The following is a 19482-nucleotide window of genomic DNA, read 5'->3' as shown; positions in this document are numbered from 1 at the left end:
CTGTGGCCGTGCCCTGGCGGAGCGCTGAGGTGTTGACAGACCCATGGTGGAGGGGCGTGACCACTGACGACTGTGTTCCTTCTCCACAGATAGTCCAAAGCCACAGGGAAAATGGTGGAAAATTCACCGTCGCCATTGCCAGAAAGAGCGATTTATGGCTTTGTTCTTTTCTTAAGCTCCCAGTTTGGCTTCAGTAAGTACTTTCCTGAAGGATGGCCAGGGGCTTTCTCTGGTGTCCAAGGACCAGGAAATAATGCACTTGCTTAGAGTGTGCACACAGAAGCTACGTCCCTGTCCAAGAAAACCCGAAGGCAGTCGGGCTTGCGCAGTGCTCTGTAGGCCAGCTCTGCGCCGTGTCCAAAAGTAAACCGGGTCCCTAAACTCCTGGTGAGCGCCATTGTGGTGGGTCCTTGGGTGGCAGAACAGATCTGTTGAAATCAAGGGGAATTCAGAGTTGGCTTCCTCCAGGGACCATCCCCCTGGCACTTGTATTTGAGAATAAATAGGAGGGGAGGAAGATGGTGGCATGGGCCTGGAATAAAGTCATGAGAGGGTTTGGAAGTGAGTTTGGGATGGCTCCAGGACTGCCTGCAGGAGCTGGGGAGGGAAGAGAACTTGGCTAGAGAGGTCAGATTGAAAGAAATGGCCACAACATCCTGAGTCTCACTTAATCTCCTCATGTCCCGTTTTATAGGTAAGGAAACAGGTTCTAACATGCGGAGGTTCACACAACAAGACCCAACTTTCTTCCCAGAAGGATTTGGGGATTACGAGGCAATTATGAATACCCCCAATCCAACTTTCTGGAATTTGGTGAAAACCAGGAAATGGAGGAGTGGTGATACTTCTGAACCCTAATTGAAAACAAATAACCTAATGTCAGAGCTGTTGCCTATAGAGTCTGTGGAGAAGTTATAACTGGGTTCAATTCTGACTCCTCCACAGATTTGCTGTTTGCTCTGGGATCAGTTTCCTTATCTGTAAAAGGATATTAATAATGATGGTTATTGAATGCTTGTTATGTATAAAACAGTCCTGTGGGTAGTACTGTTATTGTTGTCCTTGTTTTAAAAATGAGAATACTGGAGTTTAAGTAATTTGCCCAAGGTCACTAGGAGATGATAGAGCTAGAATTTGAACCCAGACATATTGACAGATTTCACTCTGTTGCCTCTTATGACTGTTGTGAGTATTAACTGGGGTAATAAACTGTAAAGCACATAATGCAAAGGTACAATAAGAATATAATAAATATTAGCCCTGGTATCTTTTTTGTAAATGTCTATTCAAATAGTATTTCAAGAGTTGTGGATCGCAGTAGCTCACATCTGTAATCCCAGTGCTTGGGAGGCTGAGATGAGTATAGCAAGTTCAAAGCCTCAGCAAACAGCAAAGCACTAAGCAACTCAGTGAGACCCTGTCTCTAAATAAAATACAAAATAGGGGTGGGGATGTTGGCTGGGTGGTTGAGTGCCCCTGAGTTCAAAAAAAAAAAAAAAAAGTATTTCAAGGATTAGAAACTATATAAATAAATAAAAGAAATGCCTTTAAGGCCTAAATTCCATGATGCCCACAGCCAGAAAGTAATTTTAAAAAATTGAGTGCTTACTTGTTACAGGCCAGGGAAGAGCAAAAATTTTTTGCTTTCTAGTGGGAGGAGCTAGCTGACGGACAAAGTAAATAAGTAAAACATAATACAATGCCAGATTATAACTTGTACTATGAGGAAATATTTTAACAAGGGGGAGCCAAGTACAGTGGGAATGTCTGTAATCCCAGAGACTCCCAGAGGCTGAGGCAGGAGGATTGCAAGATCTAGGCCAGCCTGATCCATTTAGCAAGACCCTGTCACAAAATTTTAAAAAGGACAGGGGAACTCTGGTTGTGGCTCAGTGGTATAGCACTCACCTGGCACATGTGAGGCACTGGGTTCAATTCTCAGCACCATATAAAAATAAGCAAATGAAATAAAGGTATTGTGTCCATCTGCAACTAAAAAAATTATTTTTAAAAAAATGGACTAGGAAATGTAGCTTAGTGGTGGCACCCCTGGTGTTCAAGTCATGGTACTACAAAAAGAAAAAGAAAAGCAAAGGGAAAGATGATAAGGAATGAAAGGAGGTCCTTCTAATATGCTCCTGTGTCATCTCTTATTACTCATTCATTAGCATTCATCACAGTGTAGTGAAAAGATCAATTTACTGTCCTGTTCACAAGATTTTAAGCTCTGGGAGGGTAGAAACCATCTCTTTATGGTTCATTATAACTCACTCCTGACATAGAGACTTCTATAATACATATTTGTCAAAAAAAAAAAAAAAAAATCTATCATCACTGATAAAGGTAGTTTGAAATTTGACTCTGCAACTTTCCTCAAACAAATGATATAATCTTTCTAAATCCCATTTCCTCATCTGTAGAAATTGCACACATACTTTGGGGTTGTCTTGAGGATTAACTGAAATAATACATATGGAATTTTGCCTACTCCACAGTGAGCACTCAGAGCTATTGCTATTACACAGAAGAACATAAAGGGTGCTGCAGAGACTTAGGATTGAGGGAGAGGAAGTTGTACCCAACCAGAAGCCTAACACGTAGCAGATCAGAACTAGAGTAGATAAATACCCCTTTCAATAAGTAAATGTCTATAATTACGTCAACCCTGTGGAGATGAAGTACTGACTATCTAGAATACATAAAGCAAAGAATTAGGTACGGTAAAAAGTACAGTAATTGCTAAGGCATGATTTATACCCTGAATTGCTTAATATACTATGAGAGTTAAGATAATAAAAAATTACTAATAAAGAGCTGGGGTTGTGGCTCAGTGGTAGAGTGTTCGCCTTGCACATAGAAGACACTAGGTTTGATCTTCAGCATGATATAAAAATAAATAAAGATATTGTGTCCACCTAAAACTAAAAAATATATTTTAAAAAATTACTAATAAGGTACTTATGATAAGCAATATAAGAATGGTATAAATGAGGAGCAAGGGGGGAATCATTTCTGACGAATCAGGGGTACTTCAGAGGAGCTTTTTTGTACCTGAAACTTTTTAGATTGAATACATGCCCTACTTAACTTTTTCTCTTTTTATTTTCTTCTACAGTACTTTATCTTATGTGGGCTTTTATTCCTGAATCTTGGCTAAACTCCTTAGGCTTAACCTATTGGCCTCAAAAGTAAGTTTAATATTTGTTAAGAGTAAAACTAATGCTGTTTTAAAGGATTATGTTACTCCTTAAACTATCCAGATCTTTTCATTATTCTTTTAAAAATCCATAGATGGACATATATAAATAAAACTTTAAAGATTATGATTAATAAAACTCTAAATTAAAGATGGTAGTGTGAGCACACATTTATCCCCATTTACTTTCAAAATCTTCCTACCATGAACCATAGGGGGGGAAAACATATTTTAGAGGTATAAACCCATAGAAAGAAAGAATAACAGATAAGAGGTATCAACAAAATTTTGTATAAATTGAGATAGGGGAGTTTATTTTTTTCATATGGCTAGAATAGGGAAGCCATCAAGAACATTTGTGCCCTTGAATGCTACAATGGTTCAGAAATTGGAGGTATAGGTACCTCTTTAACATAGTAATTCTGGTTTGGACAGAAAAAAATATTTAAAGAGCATTCTATCCTTAGTCCTACCTTGTTTGGTCTTCATAACTGGGAGACTGTCCCTACCCTCCCTTGTAGAAAATCATTTTACCCTGTGGAAAGGCTGAAAGTTGCTAGTCTGGGGGGCCTTAGATCTGAGTGTGGGAAATGAGGCACCTACTGCAAGCCAGAATAATTGAACATCTGCATGGCTGAATGATAAGGCACACCCCCTCTCCTAGCAACTGCCAGGGGCTCCCAGGCTTATACCATCCTCTTCTTCTAGAAAAAAGTGAGAGGTACCTTCCTCAGGAAGCTGACAAGTGTGAAAGAAAAAAACCTATAATTTCTGCCATTTGGAGGACCCCAGTAAAGCAGTCAGGTCTTTTAGAGGGAGGCTGACTAGTTGGCCATCCTTGCCCACTGTGCTTCAGTTAGTTTGTTAGCACTTGGACTGGTGTAAGTTATTAGATATTGAAAGAAAGCTTCTAACCGGAGTACAAAAACAAAAGAAAAAAGGGAAATTGAGGTAATGCCGGATACAGAAGAAAACTTTTAAATTAAAAAAATCCTCAAAGATAAGAAAAGATTACAATTATGAAATCAACAGTATGCTCTATAAAGGGAATGTTTAAGAAGTTATCATACTTGGCAATTATGATAGCCAAAATTAAATTTTTAATTGAAAAGGTTGGAAGATAAAAGTTAATCTCTAGAAGGTAGAATAAAAAGTCAGAGAAATGGAAAATATTCAGGGCAAAAAATTTAACCACTAGAAGTTCCAGAAAGGAAAAAAAAATGAAGGAAATTATTAAAGCAATAATGCATCAGTAAAATATGCCAAGATAGGACATGCAATGTGCTTACCTGTGTAAAGAGGTAAATTTAAAGGCATATTAGAATTTGGGGCTGGAATATTGATAGGTAGATGGAAAACCAAGTATACATTCAAAATGATGTAATTACTAATTTAAAAAATAATAATACATAAGAAAATATGTGATAGTGATATTCTAAGGTTCTCGGTTACAAACATTATTTATGTAATCACAATAGTTCTTAATAACTAGTGATAACCAGAAATTGTGACATAGGTGTAGAAGAGAATAGGAAGAGTTAGGTTCCTCATCTCCAAATTAGGAAGTCTAGAGAAAATATCTGAAAAAAAAATCAAGAAATTAATATGAACATGTTATGTAGAAATGAAGAAGTACCAGAAGAAATAGCTAAGGTGTTAAAAGGTGTCCTTTTTGGGGATTAGGATTTCAGGGTCAGGATGGATGGAACAGGGGACTGCAGCTTTCTATTATAACCCTTATAGAGTTATTTGACTGTCATGTACATTTATTACTATAAATTATATTTAATTAAAATGAAATATAGGGCTGGGGATATAGCTCAGTTGGCAGAGTGCTTGCCTGGTGTGTCCTAGGTTCAATCCCCAGCACCAGAAAAAAAGGGGGTAGGAGTGGGTTGTGGCTCAGTGGTAGAGGGCTTGCCTAGCATGTGTGAGGCACTGGGTTTGATAATTGGCACCATATAAAAATAAATAAATGAAGGTATTGTGACCATCTACAAGTAAAAAAATATTTTTAAAAATTGAATATAAAAATTGGTATGTTTTGTCATGACTCTTGAGAATTATAACTTTTAAGATATCTATCATATACATTAATATTCTCTTCCACAGATATTGGGCAGTCGCACTACCTGTATACCTCCTTATTACTATAGGAATTGGTTATGTACTCTTATTTGGAATTAACATGATGAGTACTTCTCCACTCAACTCCATTCATACAATCACAGGTAAATTTATATAAAAGAAAAGTGCTAGGGGAATGGAGGAGTGGGGTTTTAGAATTTTAATCAGAAAAGCAATTAAGAATATGCTTCAAGACACATTGGATCAATAAAAAGAATCTAGGAGCCCAGTGTGGTGGTACACACCTGTAATCCCAGCAGCTCAGGAGGCTGAGGCAAGAGGATCAAAGCCAGCTTCAGCAATTTAGTGAGGCCCTAAGCAACTTAGCAAGATCCTGTCTCTATAAAAAGGGGCTGGGAATGTAGCTCAGTAGTTAAGTGCCCCTGGGTTCAATCCCCAGTCCCAGAAATAATAGTAATCATCATCATCATCTATGAGAAATAAGTACAAAGCAATACAAAAGGAAATGTTTACATTGAGGTACTAAGTTATGATGAATATGCACTAGTTATAGTCATAGATTAAATCAGTTCTGATGAATTATACCACCAACTAACAGGTATATTTTCCTGTGCAATGTACAAGTATATAAAGTATGTTCCTCAGTAACTTCACCTGAGAGAAACTTCTTTTATCCTAAATAGTCACTGTTGCTCAAGGGATGGGAAGTAGGTATAAGACCTTATTCACGAGGGAATTTGGGGTATGCATCCTCCTCAAATTGTTGTGTACACCACATCTCTAACAAGTGGATAGAAGAGTCATATGTTCTCGGGGGTTTTATTTTGTTTTGTTTTGTTTCAGGTTCTTTCCTTTCAAGTCTAAAAGTAGGTATACTGATTTGTGAGCTTTCTTAGATTCTGGGAAGTATTTTTTAAGTTCCCTGGTATGATTTTTTTTTGTACATTGTAAAACTTTTATTCATGAATCTATGCAATGTATCTTGAAAATTAATGTTATTTTTAGTTTTTTCCTGATAACCTACTATATTCCCTGCATTCTTGACTGGAATTATAGCAGATAGGCAACTTGTACAAAGAGAGGAAATTGTTAATTTTTTATGAATATTTATACCAAAAGATTTAATGGATTTTTGCAGTGTTGATTTAACTACATCTTTAAGGCCTGGGTATAATTCTGTCCCTGTCAGAATTGTGAAATGGAACTTTAATCATCATTGTACAGTTGAATGAGATATTTTTTTCTGAATTAGAAATGAGAAAAATACTTTGCTAATTACATTTTTGTTTTACTGGGGCACTTCTTTTAAAGAGAGAATTAAGTAGTTACTTCATTATTTTGAGCAGGTTATTTGTCATTTTCCAAACATCAACCTGGTGAACTGTGGTGGGTCTCCATCAGCCACAAAAACTACAGGAGAAATAAACAGAACTTTTTTTTTTTTCTTTTAGATAACTATGCTAAAAATCAACAGCAGAAGAAATACCAAGCAGAGGCCATCCCAGCATTAAGAGATATTTCTATTAGTGAAGTAAACCAAATGTTCTTTCTTGCAACCAAAGAACTTTACAACAAAAACTGAGTTGCATGTAAAGATGCTAATATCAAGCATGTTTTTTGACAGAATAATTTTGACCATAATTATTTATTTTTTCTTATTATTGCTCAATATTGAAATGTAAAAAAAATAAAAGTTATTCTTCTCTTAAGTAAATTTTAATTAATATTGTTTTCAAATATTTATTATTAATAGAATAAATAAAGTACTGCATTACTGTTTAGCAGATTTAAAAAAAAAAAAAAAACACGTTGATATAATCCTTCAGAGAAGCATTTATGCTGTAATTTGCAAAGGTCAATTGTGTCTTTCCTCCTGTTTGTCCTGAGGGGCCCAGAATGCAAACTCCTGGATTTGAGTTAAGGGTACATTTAAAATTTGTGCCATCAGATGCATGTCTGTAACATAAATATGTATTGAGTGCTTGTTTGTGTCAGGTATTTTTCTGGACACTTGGGATAGAATAATGGTAAGATTCTGTCAAAAAGCTTAAATTTTAAAGAACTTATATTTGGGGGCTGGGGTTGTGGCTCAGCGGTAGAGCGCTTGCCTAGCATGTGCGAGGCCCTGGGTGTGATCCTCAATACCACATAAAGATAAATAAAATAAAAGTATTGTGTCCAACTACAACTAAAATTTTTTTTTATAAAGAACTTATATTTTGGAGGTAAGTTGAAGCAGACCAAGCAAATATGAAAAATATTTGTGATGAGTGCTGTGCAGAGAAAAGGTAGTATAATGTTCTGGAAAGTAAAGGGATGACTATTTTAGTTTGGGTTGTTAAGGAGGGCTTTTCAGAGGAAAGTAGTTGGGGCTGAGATTTGAATAGCAAAAAAAGCAACCAGGCATAAAAAGATTGGAGGGGCAGTATGAACTAAGTTTGAAGCAGGTGTTGCAATGAGTATAATGCAAGAAGGAGCTTGATGTGTCCTAAGAACAGAGAGAAGGCCAGCATTGGGCCTGGAGCACACTGAACAAGGAGAGATGTTGTCTGAGGTACACCTAGTGAGACCAGGCCACATAGTGAAGGGCTTTGTTGGCCAGTGTAGGAAGCTTGGATTCAAGTCAAGTGTGGTGAGTTTGGGGCACTTTCAGTACCAAGCTGTTGGAGTCTTTAAGAAAAGAAATGACGAGGCCTACTTTATGTTTTTTTAAAGTTGCTCTGGTAGTTGGAGAATAACTCTGGAGAGGAACTGGGAATGGGGCAGGAATAGGGAAGCGAGGATATCATTAGGATGCTGTTGCATTATTCCTGGCAAGAAACGATTGTTGCATCAACAAGAGTGGTAGTGAAGTTGGGAGGCAGGGATAGCTTTGCAACTTTCATCAGAATTCAGCAGACTAAGTATATAGATCTGATTGTGCAGAGTAGTGAGGGCTGACAGAGAAATTGTGATCAAGGGTCATTCCTAGGTGTTTGTGGATTAAAGAACTGGGTAGATGGTATGCATTTTACTGAATTGTCAATATTTGGAGAAGTGCAGTTGAGGGAGGGGCTGGAGGATTTGGTAAATAAATTTATTTGGCACCACCTTATTAATATTTGGATGAGCTTGTATAAGATTAAGAAACAGAAGGTGTTTAAAAGTTAGAAAATACACTCAAAACCAGTGGGTCCAAATCTAAATTTATTTAACCCTCAAGACCCTCAAACTTTGACACCCTAAATCTCTATCCGGCTGGTCATTTTTTTCTTTAGGGTATCTACATACAAGAGTGAAGTCATACATTTTAGATATGCAAATTTAACTCTCTCTTTGAAGGAAAGAAGGGAGAGAAGGAGGAATTTTAATAGAAGTAGGGCTTCTGTTTCAGTGACCATAATAAGCATGCAGGGGATGATATGAATCTGCTGTTCCTGTTCCCTCGTTTTTCCCAGCTCTGTGTTTTGTGATGATAGTGTCATCACACTAGAGCATTTTAAGGGAACCAGCCAATTCTCAAGTACAGAAAGGTACATAAGTAGAGCTTATACACCATGGAATGCTAAAAGCCATGCATGCAGGAACTAATTTTTATTATACCTGATGACATGGATGACCATCACAGACATAATGGTGGGCCATAAGTCAGACAAAGAATATACAGTGTGTGCTTCCACTGGTGTAAAGTTTAAAATCAGGAAAAATTAATCTGGTGGTAAATATTAGAATAGTGGTTACCTTTAAAGGAAGGTTAACTAGGAAAAGGCATTAAGGAATCCATTTTGTGAGCTGCAAATGCCCTACATCTTGATCTGGGTCGTGATTATGGGGTATAATATATTTTTAGAAAATCATGGAGTTTTATCTTTGTGCTCTTGATTTAAGTTACACCTCAATAAAAAGGTGGGAAAACAATGCCTATATCCATAAATTTTGATTTATTAGTCTGGAGTGGGACCCCAAGCAGAGATAATTTTTTAAATGTCTTCCAGATAATTCTATATGCAGCCAAGGTCAAGAATGGTTGGGGCTGTGGTTGTAGCACTTCCTAGCATGTGTGAGGCACTGGGTTCAATCCTCAGCATCACCTAAAAATAATAAATAAAATAAAGGTATAGTGTCTATTTACAACTAAAAATAAATAAACAATAAAAAGTGCCTTGCCTGATTAGACTGAACTGAGCCTGTGGTCAAGCAGGGAACTGGTACACTACTTTGGAAGAGAAAGCCAGCACTACTAGATTGGTCCCCTTCCCTTCTTATGAACAGTTTTCCTTGTCCTCCCCTGGGGCCAGTGACAGGCCCAAGAGGGCTTTCAGATGGGTCAGAATGAAACTTTAAAATTGCACTGCATTTTAACCTCAAACTGACTTTTTATTCTGTTTCCCAACCACATGGTCTTCATAGCTCTAAAGGGTTATACCATACCAGGGTTTCCAAACTTTTGGGTACACTTAATCAGAAGATTATGATCAGTTTAGTGTATCAATTCTCCATTTTTTAAAAAAAAATAATATCAGGACCTCTTTTTACTCATGAAAAGTAAGAGCCTCAAAGAGCTTTTTGTGTATGGGTTATGAGCTCATCCCACAGGCTGTCTAGAAATTTTAATTTAGAAATTATTTTTTGTACATAATAGTTTTGTCATAAAATTAATGTTGCTGATCATCTTTCCACATATGAAATGATTTCTGTTACATAAACATTTAACCCAAATCATTATTGTAGTAATAAACTGAATCCAGAAAGACAATGAGATTTAACATCAGTATATTTTTTGTGAAAATTAACTGTAGTTTCCAAAATGAAAAAAAAATTAGCAAGATGGGTAGAATTTTTTTGCAAATCTTTAGTCTGCCTTAATGAAAGACACCTGGGCTCTCATATCTGCTTCTGCATTCAAATCTATTACACACATTACAAAGCCTCTGGAAAACTCCACTGCATACTCATGAGAGAATGAGAATGAAAAAAAAAAAAAAAAAAAACAAGCAACATCTTAGTATTATTTTGTAAGTGGTTTTGACCTTGTAGGCTCCCTGAGATAGGATCTTCCTACCCTAGACTTTGAGAACCAAAGTGTGTGTGTGTATGAGAGAATTAGAGTAGAATATATCAGACTGCATTGCACTTGGTATGTGTAAATAATTTGATTTGACACCTCCCATGGACACTTCAGACCCTTTCTGGTTCCTCCTCCAGCTACTGATGCCCTGAGCAATTTTGTGTATGTTTTGACCAGATTCATGCAGTTCCCCCTTTTAGTCCACCCTGAAAGGGAGGGATTAACACTGTATAGGACCACCTAGAGCCTGACATGGGACAGGAATCTGTGGATACACATCCCCCTGTCATCTCCCAAGGAGACTGTTCTGAGCTCCTTTTCATGAGCTGCTTAAAATCTCTCAGCTTGAGCTGGGGTTGCCATGGCATCGGTGAGCTCATCCCACAGGCTGTCTCTGCTCTGTTTTTCTCCCTCTGCTACTCACTTTTCCTTCCTACAGTTGCTTTCCCATTGAACTGCCTACACACAGCCTTTCACAGCCTTTGCCTTCAGGGGAACCTCAGCTGTTTTTATTTTCTAAAGATTATGCATCAGATATAGGGCCAGGATGCATAATGCATTTCCATGCTGCATGTCATAATTTAAGAGAGAAGTTTGAAAGATACTGTTTTGCAATGAGCCTAAATAATAACAATAGTCTAAACAGAAAATGTCAGTAGTACAGAAATGTTCTGAATATTAACATAACCACCTCCAGTGATTAAACTCCTCCTAGGAAGAATTTAAAGTCTCTGTATGAAATCACCTAAATGTAAAGCGAGAAAATTAAACTCCAAAATCTTGCCCTCGCTAGTTTCTTGATCTGCTCTATTTGGTCCAAAATGTCTTAATTGGATGCCTGTGTTTTCTCAAGAAACTGCCATGTATAGGGATCCTTAGAGTGGGTATCACTCTTTAAACAAATTGACCCAACCTAAATTTTGGGGGTGTTCCACTTTTTCAGTCAGTAGGACACAAAGAATGTCATATTAACAGCCCAAAACCCACAGAACTTAGGAGATCTAGATAAATCAATACCTATAGCAATTATCCCAGAAACCAGCATATTGTATGGTATAGATCCCCCAGCCAGTAACCTTTCCTTACCTTAGTTCAATGGTAAGGAAAGGTGGAAAAAGGAAGAGGAAAGAGATTCTTCTTGATTTGTCTCACCAGGACAAAGGTCAGTCTGTAGCAGTTATCACAGTTGTCAGGCACTCTGTTTAACTCAATCAGATTAACTGTAGTACCTACTTTGGAGGCAAGAGGAAATTTGCTTATCCCACCTTCTTTAATCAGGATAGGTTAAGTCAGGCAGTGGTAACATATAACCCTACAACTTCAGTTAACTTTTCAAAGAATAGCACTTAGAGATAGCCACTAAAGATGAATGGGGCCATGTAGACAAGGACAGTGGATGTCTCAATTGCCTGTATAGACTCATAACTGAAGACCAAGTGTCCTCTGCCCTATGCCTTGTTACCACGTGAGCCCCAAGAGTGCCAGAGATGCGATGGAAACCTCTGTTAACAAAGGAGTCTCAGAGTTGGAAATGATGGCCTTATAAAGAATAAAATCATGGTTCTTTAACAAATACATTTATAAACCAAGTTTTATATGTACTTGATACATGAGAAGTTATTGTTCAATAGTTCCACACCAGCCTTGGGCTATTTCTGCAAACCTAGCATTCCTGAACTTTGCTTGTATAGATTACAGTCATAGGGGAACCATATGTCCAAGGCTGGAAGATGCCAGCCAAAGTCAAGGTGACTCAGATGTCACTCAGATGTACCATTGACCAAATGATCTGCTTGTGTTATTAAAGTCTGTTTATGTGGCCCTAGCATATCATAGGCAGCTCTGTCAGCCTGTGTCAGCTGATATGGCTGTCCCAAGAGACCCATCTCTCCATGTGACACTTTGTCTTCTGATGCCACCTCCTTTGACTGTTCTCAGTGAAATCACCACGAGTCAGCATGTCCTTGGGAAAGCTCAATCAAGGACATAAGTGTCTGTCAAGACGTGTCTGTCCACCTCAGTACTAATGGAGCCAGATTTTCAAATACTACATAAACCTGAAGCCAAAATTATGCCTTCTCCCCTAAATCTAGACCTGGAGATTGAGGTGAGGAGATCTGGGCCTGTAGACCTGGAGACATGGCCACTCAGCTGCTTGCTCAGGATCCTGGGAGGTCAAGTGGAGAGCAGACCACTCCTGTGCAGTCGCCTGCGGCCCGGGCCACTCTGGGTAAGCACACTTCTGCCAGGGTGGAAAGAGTGGGGGAAAGAAAATGGCAGAGGAGGCTTTCCCACTGCATCTCTATGAAGGCAGAAGTAGTTCAGTCACAGAGACAGAAATAGGAGGAGAAAAGCAATGGCTCCCTACACCAGCCACTGGGGTTGGTCTCCATTTGCCCCAATTAAACAGTATAATAAACATCTGTGTGGGTGAGTTTGTGAAATGGGGTCCTTAGGCTAGGTTCCTTATGTCAGGATTATCCCAGGATCAATGAGCTTGAAGATTTTTAAGACACTTAATATATGATACTGGACAGATCTCCCAAAGGCTTCCTCACCTCCCTGTACCTCACCAACATTGGGAGTGACCTTCATACCAGGGCTGCCTTGGTTCTCAGATTCAAAGTATATGAAATGTCACAGTGTTCCATTTTTCCAAACCTAACTAAATATACTTTAATTCCCCACTGTCCATTGTTTACAAGGATTCCAGAATCATGTTATTGTGGGGCTTCCTCACCCTCCTTTGGGTTGTTTATGCTCTTTCAATCAAAGTAGACGAGGCATGTAGGAGCCCAGACTAGAGAACCCTGTCCCTTGCAGCAGGACAGTGAGGAGACCTCAGTTTCTTTTGGACATGCAAAGAGGGAAGGGGGAAAAGTGTGTAGAGCATTTATAAAGTATGTTTAAAAGTGGAACACACCCTTTTTATATCCTCATTCCTACTGCCTGGCATGTGGGTTTAATGGCAAATTGCAGGCATCCTCTTGGACTATGGAGTGTCCTAAGGAAAGAAGCCATGCAGTAGCAGAGCAAAAAGAGAGAGCTTGAATCCTGTCATCATACCATGACAAGCTATCCCTGGACTTGGACATGAGAGAAATTTGCTTCTATCTTGGTTCAGCTATTGTTATTTGGGGTTATCCTCTCAGAGCCAAATCCAAGGCTAACTAGACAGGCCCCTTCATCAGGCACAAAGATTGCTAATTGCCAGGAGGGGGCCCACATGTCTATTCTCCACTTTGAAGTGGCCAGGAACCACCCAAAGCTGTGCAAATGCAGGTTCCCAATTCTAGTAAGTCCGGAAGGCCCCACGACCTGCATTTTCAACAGCATCCCCAGAGACAGATGGGGGTAGGACATGGACCACATGTTGAGAGATAGTGGATCTCCAAACCCAAAAGCCTGGGTAGAGATATCTCTGGGCTATAGAGTCTCTTTCTCTGCACAAAAGCTATTCACTGGCCCCTCCAGCCCACCTCTCCCCAGACATATACACACACTGCCACTCCTCGCCCCCACAAAGAAAAACTACACAGTGGGAAGGAAAGTCACCCATATTTCTTTTTTTTTAAGAGAGAATTTTTTAATATTTATTTTTTAGTTTTCGGTGGACACAACATCTTTATTTTATTTTTATGTGGTGCTGAAGATCAAACCCAGCAACCCGCGCATGCCAGGTGAGGGTGCTACCGCTTGAGCCACATCCCCAGCCCCTAGACACCCATATTTCATCTTTGGTGAATCTTTAGCGGCAAAAACTGAGCAAAATACTGTGAAGTGGCTCAGTTATTACTACCCATCCCACTTTTGCTAATAAAATAAGGAAAGGAATGGTATGTAATTTTAATTTGTAAATTTGAATACTAATAAGGTTCAACATATTTATTCAAGTAGTGAATAAATATGCATAGAAATGGCCAACCTCCAAGGAGCAAAGTGAAGAGTTTGGTTTTGGCATCCATCTGTTCTAAGTTTAAATTCCAGCTCCATCCACTGTGTGACCTTTGGTAGGGTACTCTGCCTTTCTGAGCTTCAGTTTCTTCATCTGTAAAACAACACTTAGGTACAGGCTACTAAGAAACATGAAATAAATAAGAGGGTTAATACCGTGCTGGCCCACAGCTGGCCCTTAAGTAATGGCGATCATTGCTATGTCCCCGGCTTCATCTCCATCAATTCTTGCCCACCATTGTATCAATGCCTGGGCCGCCCTAACGAATTGCCTTGAGCTGAGTGGCTTACAACAGCAGCAATGCATTCTCTTGCAGTTCTGAAAGCCAGAAGTCTGAGAAGCTTCAGGGACATCAAGGTGTGAGCAGGGCTGAGTGCCCTCCAGCGACCCAGGGGAGAACCCTGGCCTTACCCAATTTCTTTCTGGCTGCTGCACTCTTCACCCCAGTGTGGTCTTCTTCTCAGAGCATATCAAATTTCTCTGGGCCTCTCTCCTGTGAGGACACTTCTTGTTGGATTTAGGGCCCACCTGGGTAAACCAGGCTAATTTCCTTCTGATGAGATTCTTAACATATTTTTTTTTGGGGGGGGGTGGTTACTGGGGATTGAACCCAGGGGCACTCAACCACTGAGCCACATCCCAGCCCTATTTTTAATTTTAGTTTTTAGAGACAGAGTCTCACTGAGTTGCTTAGCGCCTCACCTTTGCTGAGGCTGGCTTTGAACTCGTGACCCTCCTGTTTCAGCCTCCCAAACTGCTGGGATTATAGGTATGCACCACCATGCCTTAACATAATTCTTAACATAATTACCTCTTCCGTGTAATTGAACATTTAGGAATTAGGATCTTGCTTCTGCCTTCCTCCTCTCCCACCTCTTCGCCCTCCCTGCAGACCTCAATTCCCTCAGAATAGCTTTTCCTTTTTCTCCAGAGTGAGTCCAATCCCTATCTCACAGGCAGCTCCTTCTCTCTCTGTGGAGACTCTCACAAGTGTCATTTCACATGGACCCATTTGTGCAAAAAGCTGCACCAGGCCAGGGACCCTGTCTGTCCTGTCCTTATCCCCAAGCCTGGCTCAATATCAGTACACAGGAGAGCTCTCGAGACATACCATGGGAGGAACAAGTAGTCCAAGTGGAGAGGGAAGTAAAGAGCAGGTAGCTGCCTTCCCCCCAAAGCACTGGGCTGCTAGGCCCTGGCTCAAAGAGGTGGGACAACAGATGGACGGACAGCGGTCTTGACATTGTTTGGCTGCCTTATCTCTGAGGTTTGATGCCTGAACTGTTCTTCCACTTCTCCTCGAGAGAACTTTAAGGAAGAACGCAAGAGAAGAGAAACCACAGGCCTGTTCAGTCAGAGGGGACACGGAATGAAATAGTGGCTACCCACTAAGTCAACCTTCCAAACATGCCGCTGAGCTACCAGGACAGGGGAGCAAGTGGATGGGCTTTCAGAACAGTCCCTTCCACAGGGAGAGAAGAAAAATCCCTCCCAATCTTGCAGTGCATGGTTTTCAGGCACAGTCAGCCAGTGTCTGGGACTTCTGTGCAGCCTCGTAGGCAGGAAGTGTCTTTCCTCTCTCTGCCTGTTCCCCACCCCATGCTCCTCTGTCACCCCTGCTTGGCTGGACTAACTCCCCACAGGGCCCTTTCCAACTTTGCCCCTCTATGTAGGAAACAGAGCATGCATGGTCAAGACGCTGAGCTTTGGATCAGAGCAGATCTGGACATCATTTCTCAAGTTCCTGCTTTACCTCCTCCTTGGCAGGTGAGGACTTGGAAGAGAGTTTACCCCTAAATCTCTGTCTTCTCATCCATTAGGTGGAGGAAGTTACCTCTCTCAATTATCCCAAGGGTTGACTCAGGTTCTGGTAGGAAAAACCTCGAGAATTTCCAGAGCCTGACCCACGGGTATCATTGCTGATCCCTGTACCTTTCCTGCTCCCCAGCACCCCGGAAGGACTCAGCACTCAGAGTGCTCTGCACACACTGCTCCAAAAGCATCCTTGGCTATTTTATTTGCCTTCACAGAGACATGTCTGATTGATCTTGGGTCCCCAGTGCCTATGGTTGTTTATATATAAAGCGGGGGAAAAATCAGAGGTTCTATTTGGAATCATCAGAAGTGTTATGGTTAAATTATTTCAAAGGTGCCATAAAAGAGGTGTAAACTGTTTTTCACATTTTTAGCAAACAAATGGTTTAAGGACCTAAATATTTAGAATTATCCACATGGAAATCTGGTCATAATAATAAATGACTAGAAAGCCATCAGTATTTGCCTTCGACTTTCAAATTTTGATGAGTCTTTTAAGCTTTTTTCCCCTAAAATTACTCAAGTTTATGAAACTAGTCTGATCGTGATTTCACAGCAAATTTTCCCTCTTCATCTAACATGAAGATTAAATTTGAAGTGTTTAAAAGATAGATGAACCGCTACAGGACAAAAAGGTAATTAGAAATGATGGCCATTGTCCATGAAGGCACACAAATTAAGGGATTGTCACCCAGGACAGCGATTCTATCAGTGATGAATCTGGCATTTCACTTGACTACCTATCCAGTACAATTATGGGAGCGTACCCAAGATGACCCAGTGAACAGACAGCTTGGGCCATTCGTCTCTGGCAGTATGGCAGAGAGAGATGACCTTTACTTAACCTTGAGAATAACTCTACCCCTTCTCCTGGCCAAAATAAGGAATATATGCCAATGCCTATTGACAATCCATTTGCAGAAGTTAGTGAATGTTTGGTCTAAGTCAATGATATTTTTGCCTTTTTGAACTTTCTTTTACAAAATAAAGGTCTTCCGTAGGCCACCTTGGACACTGGACAGGACCACACACCAAGGATGGATGCATGACAAATTTATAAGTAACTTTTATCTGTTGTTATTTTTATTTATTTATTTTTTTTTTTAGTTTTGGCGTTTTGGTTTTCTTACTCAAACAGTCATCTAAATGAACATAGAGAGATACCAAGTTGCCTCCGCCACTTTCTTGCTGGATAACAATCTACTTTCATTCCTTCAGGTATTTAGAAAATGTTGATTGTTGTCAGCAGTCCAACAGATAAATGGTTCCAAAACAAATCCTAAATCAAGCACTGCTTCTAGATTTAACCCCTTCCGTCCCAAAGAGGCCGTGGAATGATTTGTGCAAAGATCTGAAGTAAACAAAATCGGATCCGATGTCCAACCCTTCAAAGAAAAGGGTTTCAGGGAAGTTAAATCCCCAAACTTGCCCTCCTTTTCACCCCCTCAGTCCATCCTTATCAGGACTTTCTTGTCACCGACAGGATTAGTGGTCATTACTTCAACAACTAAATCAGAATTTTTGTGTTGGGTTAATCGTGACAATGTCATGAGTCAAATAGCTTATGTGATTGAAAGGCACGGATGAAATCCATCAACCACACATGCTGTGGGCAATAGACTACACCAGAAATGTTCTTGATTAAAAGTTGGCCAGATATTGGCAAAGTTTATTACATGATGAGAGAATTTTAAATCTACATAAAAAATGAATATGGAATAGTAACTGATGACTGATTTTTAAGATATACTTTCATTGTTCATTTATAAGAATCATTTATTTTAAGTAAAAAAAAATTATTGTAGATCATTTTAAAACCACAGAGAATAAACAAAAAAAAATGCCTAATATCACCCCTAAGCCATCACCCCAAAACAATTGCTCTTAAAAGTCTGATATAAAACCTTCTAAGTTTGTGTGTTTATTTGTGTGTAAGTAGTTAACAAGTAATGATATCATTCTGTAAATACAATTAAGTGTGCCTCATTTTTTAGACATTATATTGTGCCATTATATACTTAATAAGGGTATAATATTGCTTCCTATGGATGTGCTATAATTTATTTCACAAAGTCCTTCTTATTAGACTTCAAGGATGAGTTTAAATTTTTATTTTTACAAATGTCATAATGAAAAATATTCTCATATAAAAGTCTCTGTCTTTATTTCTGATGATATTCTGAAGAAAGATATTCTTAGAGACATAAAGAGATAAAATTCGGGCTGGAGTTGTGGCTCAGTGGTAGAGCGTTTGCCTAGCATGTGTGAGACACTGGGTTCAATCCCCAGCACCACATTTTTAAAAAACTGAATAAACAAAATAAAGGTATTGTGTCCATCTACAATTAAAAATATTTTTAAAAGAATATAAATTTCATAAAAGCTCTTGCTGAGATTGTAACCTCAGTTTTACATTCCTATCAGCAAACTAACCGTTCGCTTGTCAACATAGTGCTGATAACCTACTTATTTATTTTACTATGTGTTTTATGCTTGTCATGCTTCAATTATTCAAAAAAGCGATAGTGAGTTTTCCACATCATTTTCAGAATAATGAAATAAGTGCAGAGAAATGACAGACCATGGGTAGATGACAGCCTGTGATTACTTAGGAATTTGCTTAAGACTTATTTAAGTAGCCAACTTATAGGAGGTGCTTTTTCTGACAGCCCAGGAGACAGAAATCAGGTTTCTTCACACATGCCACCTCTCAAGATGTACTTTCTGCTCTCTGAAACCTGAAGTCCTCAGGCCCGACACAGGCTGCACCTGGACTGCGCTCATAGCTCTGTGGTTCACCACCAATGCTGCCTCTGTAATGTGTCAAGTAGAAAGGGAGTCTGGTCTCAGCTCAGGGTCTTAATTGGATCTGTGAGTCATTTTCTCCTCAGGCACCCCAGCTTTTGAATGAGATCACCCCACCTTGATGCCCCTGCCATCCTGAGTGCTACGAGGCTGCTCAAAAGGATCAACCAATAAGTCACACTCAGGAATGAGGAAGAGGAAATATTGTTACAGTGACTGGGGAGGCTGAGGCAGGAGGATCACATGTTCAAGGCCAGCCTCAGCAACTTAGCAAGACTCTCAGCAACTTAGCAAGACTCTCTCAAAATTAAAAATAAAAAAAGGGCTGGGAATGTTGCTCATTAGTAATTAAGGAAGAAGAAGGAGGAGGAGGAGGAGGAGGAGAAGAAGAAGGAGGAGAAGAAGGAGAAGGAGGAGAAGAAGGAGAAAGAAGAAGAAAGAAGGAAAGAAAAAAGAAAAAGACACAACAATCTCTCATGCCACCCAGAGCAAGGAGGCTGCTGGGCATCAGAAATTCAAAGGAACCAAGAATGAGCTAACAGAACTCCTGTCTGCTTGTCTTTCCTCCTCTGACCA

At 39.6% G+C, this 19482-nt stretch overlaps 1 protein-coding gene and 1 long non-coding RNA gene across 8 annotated transcripts; one reads left to right on the top strand and one right to left on the bottom strand.

Moving 5' to 3' along the window:
- Positions 1-6: 6 nt before the first annotated feature.
- On the top strand, positions 7-19154 carry LOC107136472 (phosphatidylinositol glycan anchor biosynthesis class P). 7 transcript variants are annotated; one of them, XR_007347763.1, is made up of 6 exons: positions 7-193; positions 3116-3188; positions 5309-5427; positions 12425-12561; positions 15960-16053; positions 18771-19154. XR_007347763.1 is itself a non-coding variant. In XM_048803657.1 (5 exons), exons 1-5 carry the CDS (start codon positions 112-114, stop codon positions 18834-18836), a joined length of 477 nt encoding a protein of 158 aa, XP_048659614.1. In that variant the 5' UTR covers positions 7-111; the 3' UTR covers positions 18837-19150. The 7 variants fall into 7 exon arrangements, 6 of the variants coding, with proteins under 6 accessions (XP_048659614.1, XP_048659616.1, XP_048659618.1 ...); XM_048803657.1 differs by lacking the exon at positions 15960-16053 and having other exon boundaries at positions 18771-19150; XM_048803659.1 differs by lacking the exons at positions 15960-16053; positions 18771-19154 and adding an exon at positions 14603-14623.
- Positions 7299-7646, bottom strand: LOC125616954. The gene is made up of 2 exons (XR_007347764.1): positions 7474-7646; positions 7299-7346 (listed from the first exon to the last, which is right to left on the bottom strand). It is a non-coding gene; the product is annotated as an uncharacterized LOC125616954 (long non-coding RNA).
- Positions 19155-19482: the final 328 nt, after the last annotated feature.

Source organism: Marmota marmota, unplaced genomic scaffold, assembly GCF_001458135.2.
Source record: "Marmota marmota marmota unplaced genomic scaffold, marMar, whole genome shotgun sequence".
In the NCBI taxonomy this organism is placed as follows: Eukaryota; Metazoa; Chordata; class Mammalia; order Rodentia; family Sciuridae; genus Marmota; species Marmota marmota.
Note: the sequence above shows the minus strand (reverse complement) of the source record. Positions and strands in the feature narration are given on the sequence as shown.

What these genes read in the sequence shown, in the direction of transcription:
- LOC107136472 (XM_048803662.1), top strand. Translation starts at nt 112, where the DNA reads ATGGTGGAAAATTCACCGTCGCCATTGCCAGAAAGAGCGATTTATGGC. An exon ending in AAGCTCCCAGTTTGGCTTCA is followed by an intron (nt 194 to 3,115) that starts GTAAGTACTTTC and finishes TTTCTTCTACAG; the next exon opens with TACTTTATCTTATGTGGGCT. An exon ending in CTCCATTCATACAATCACAG is followed by an intron (nt 5,428 to 12,424) that starts GTAAATTTATAT and finishes CCCTAAATCTAG; the next exon opens with ACCTGGAGATTGAGGTGAGG.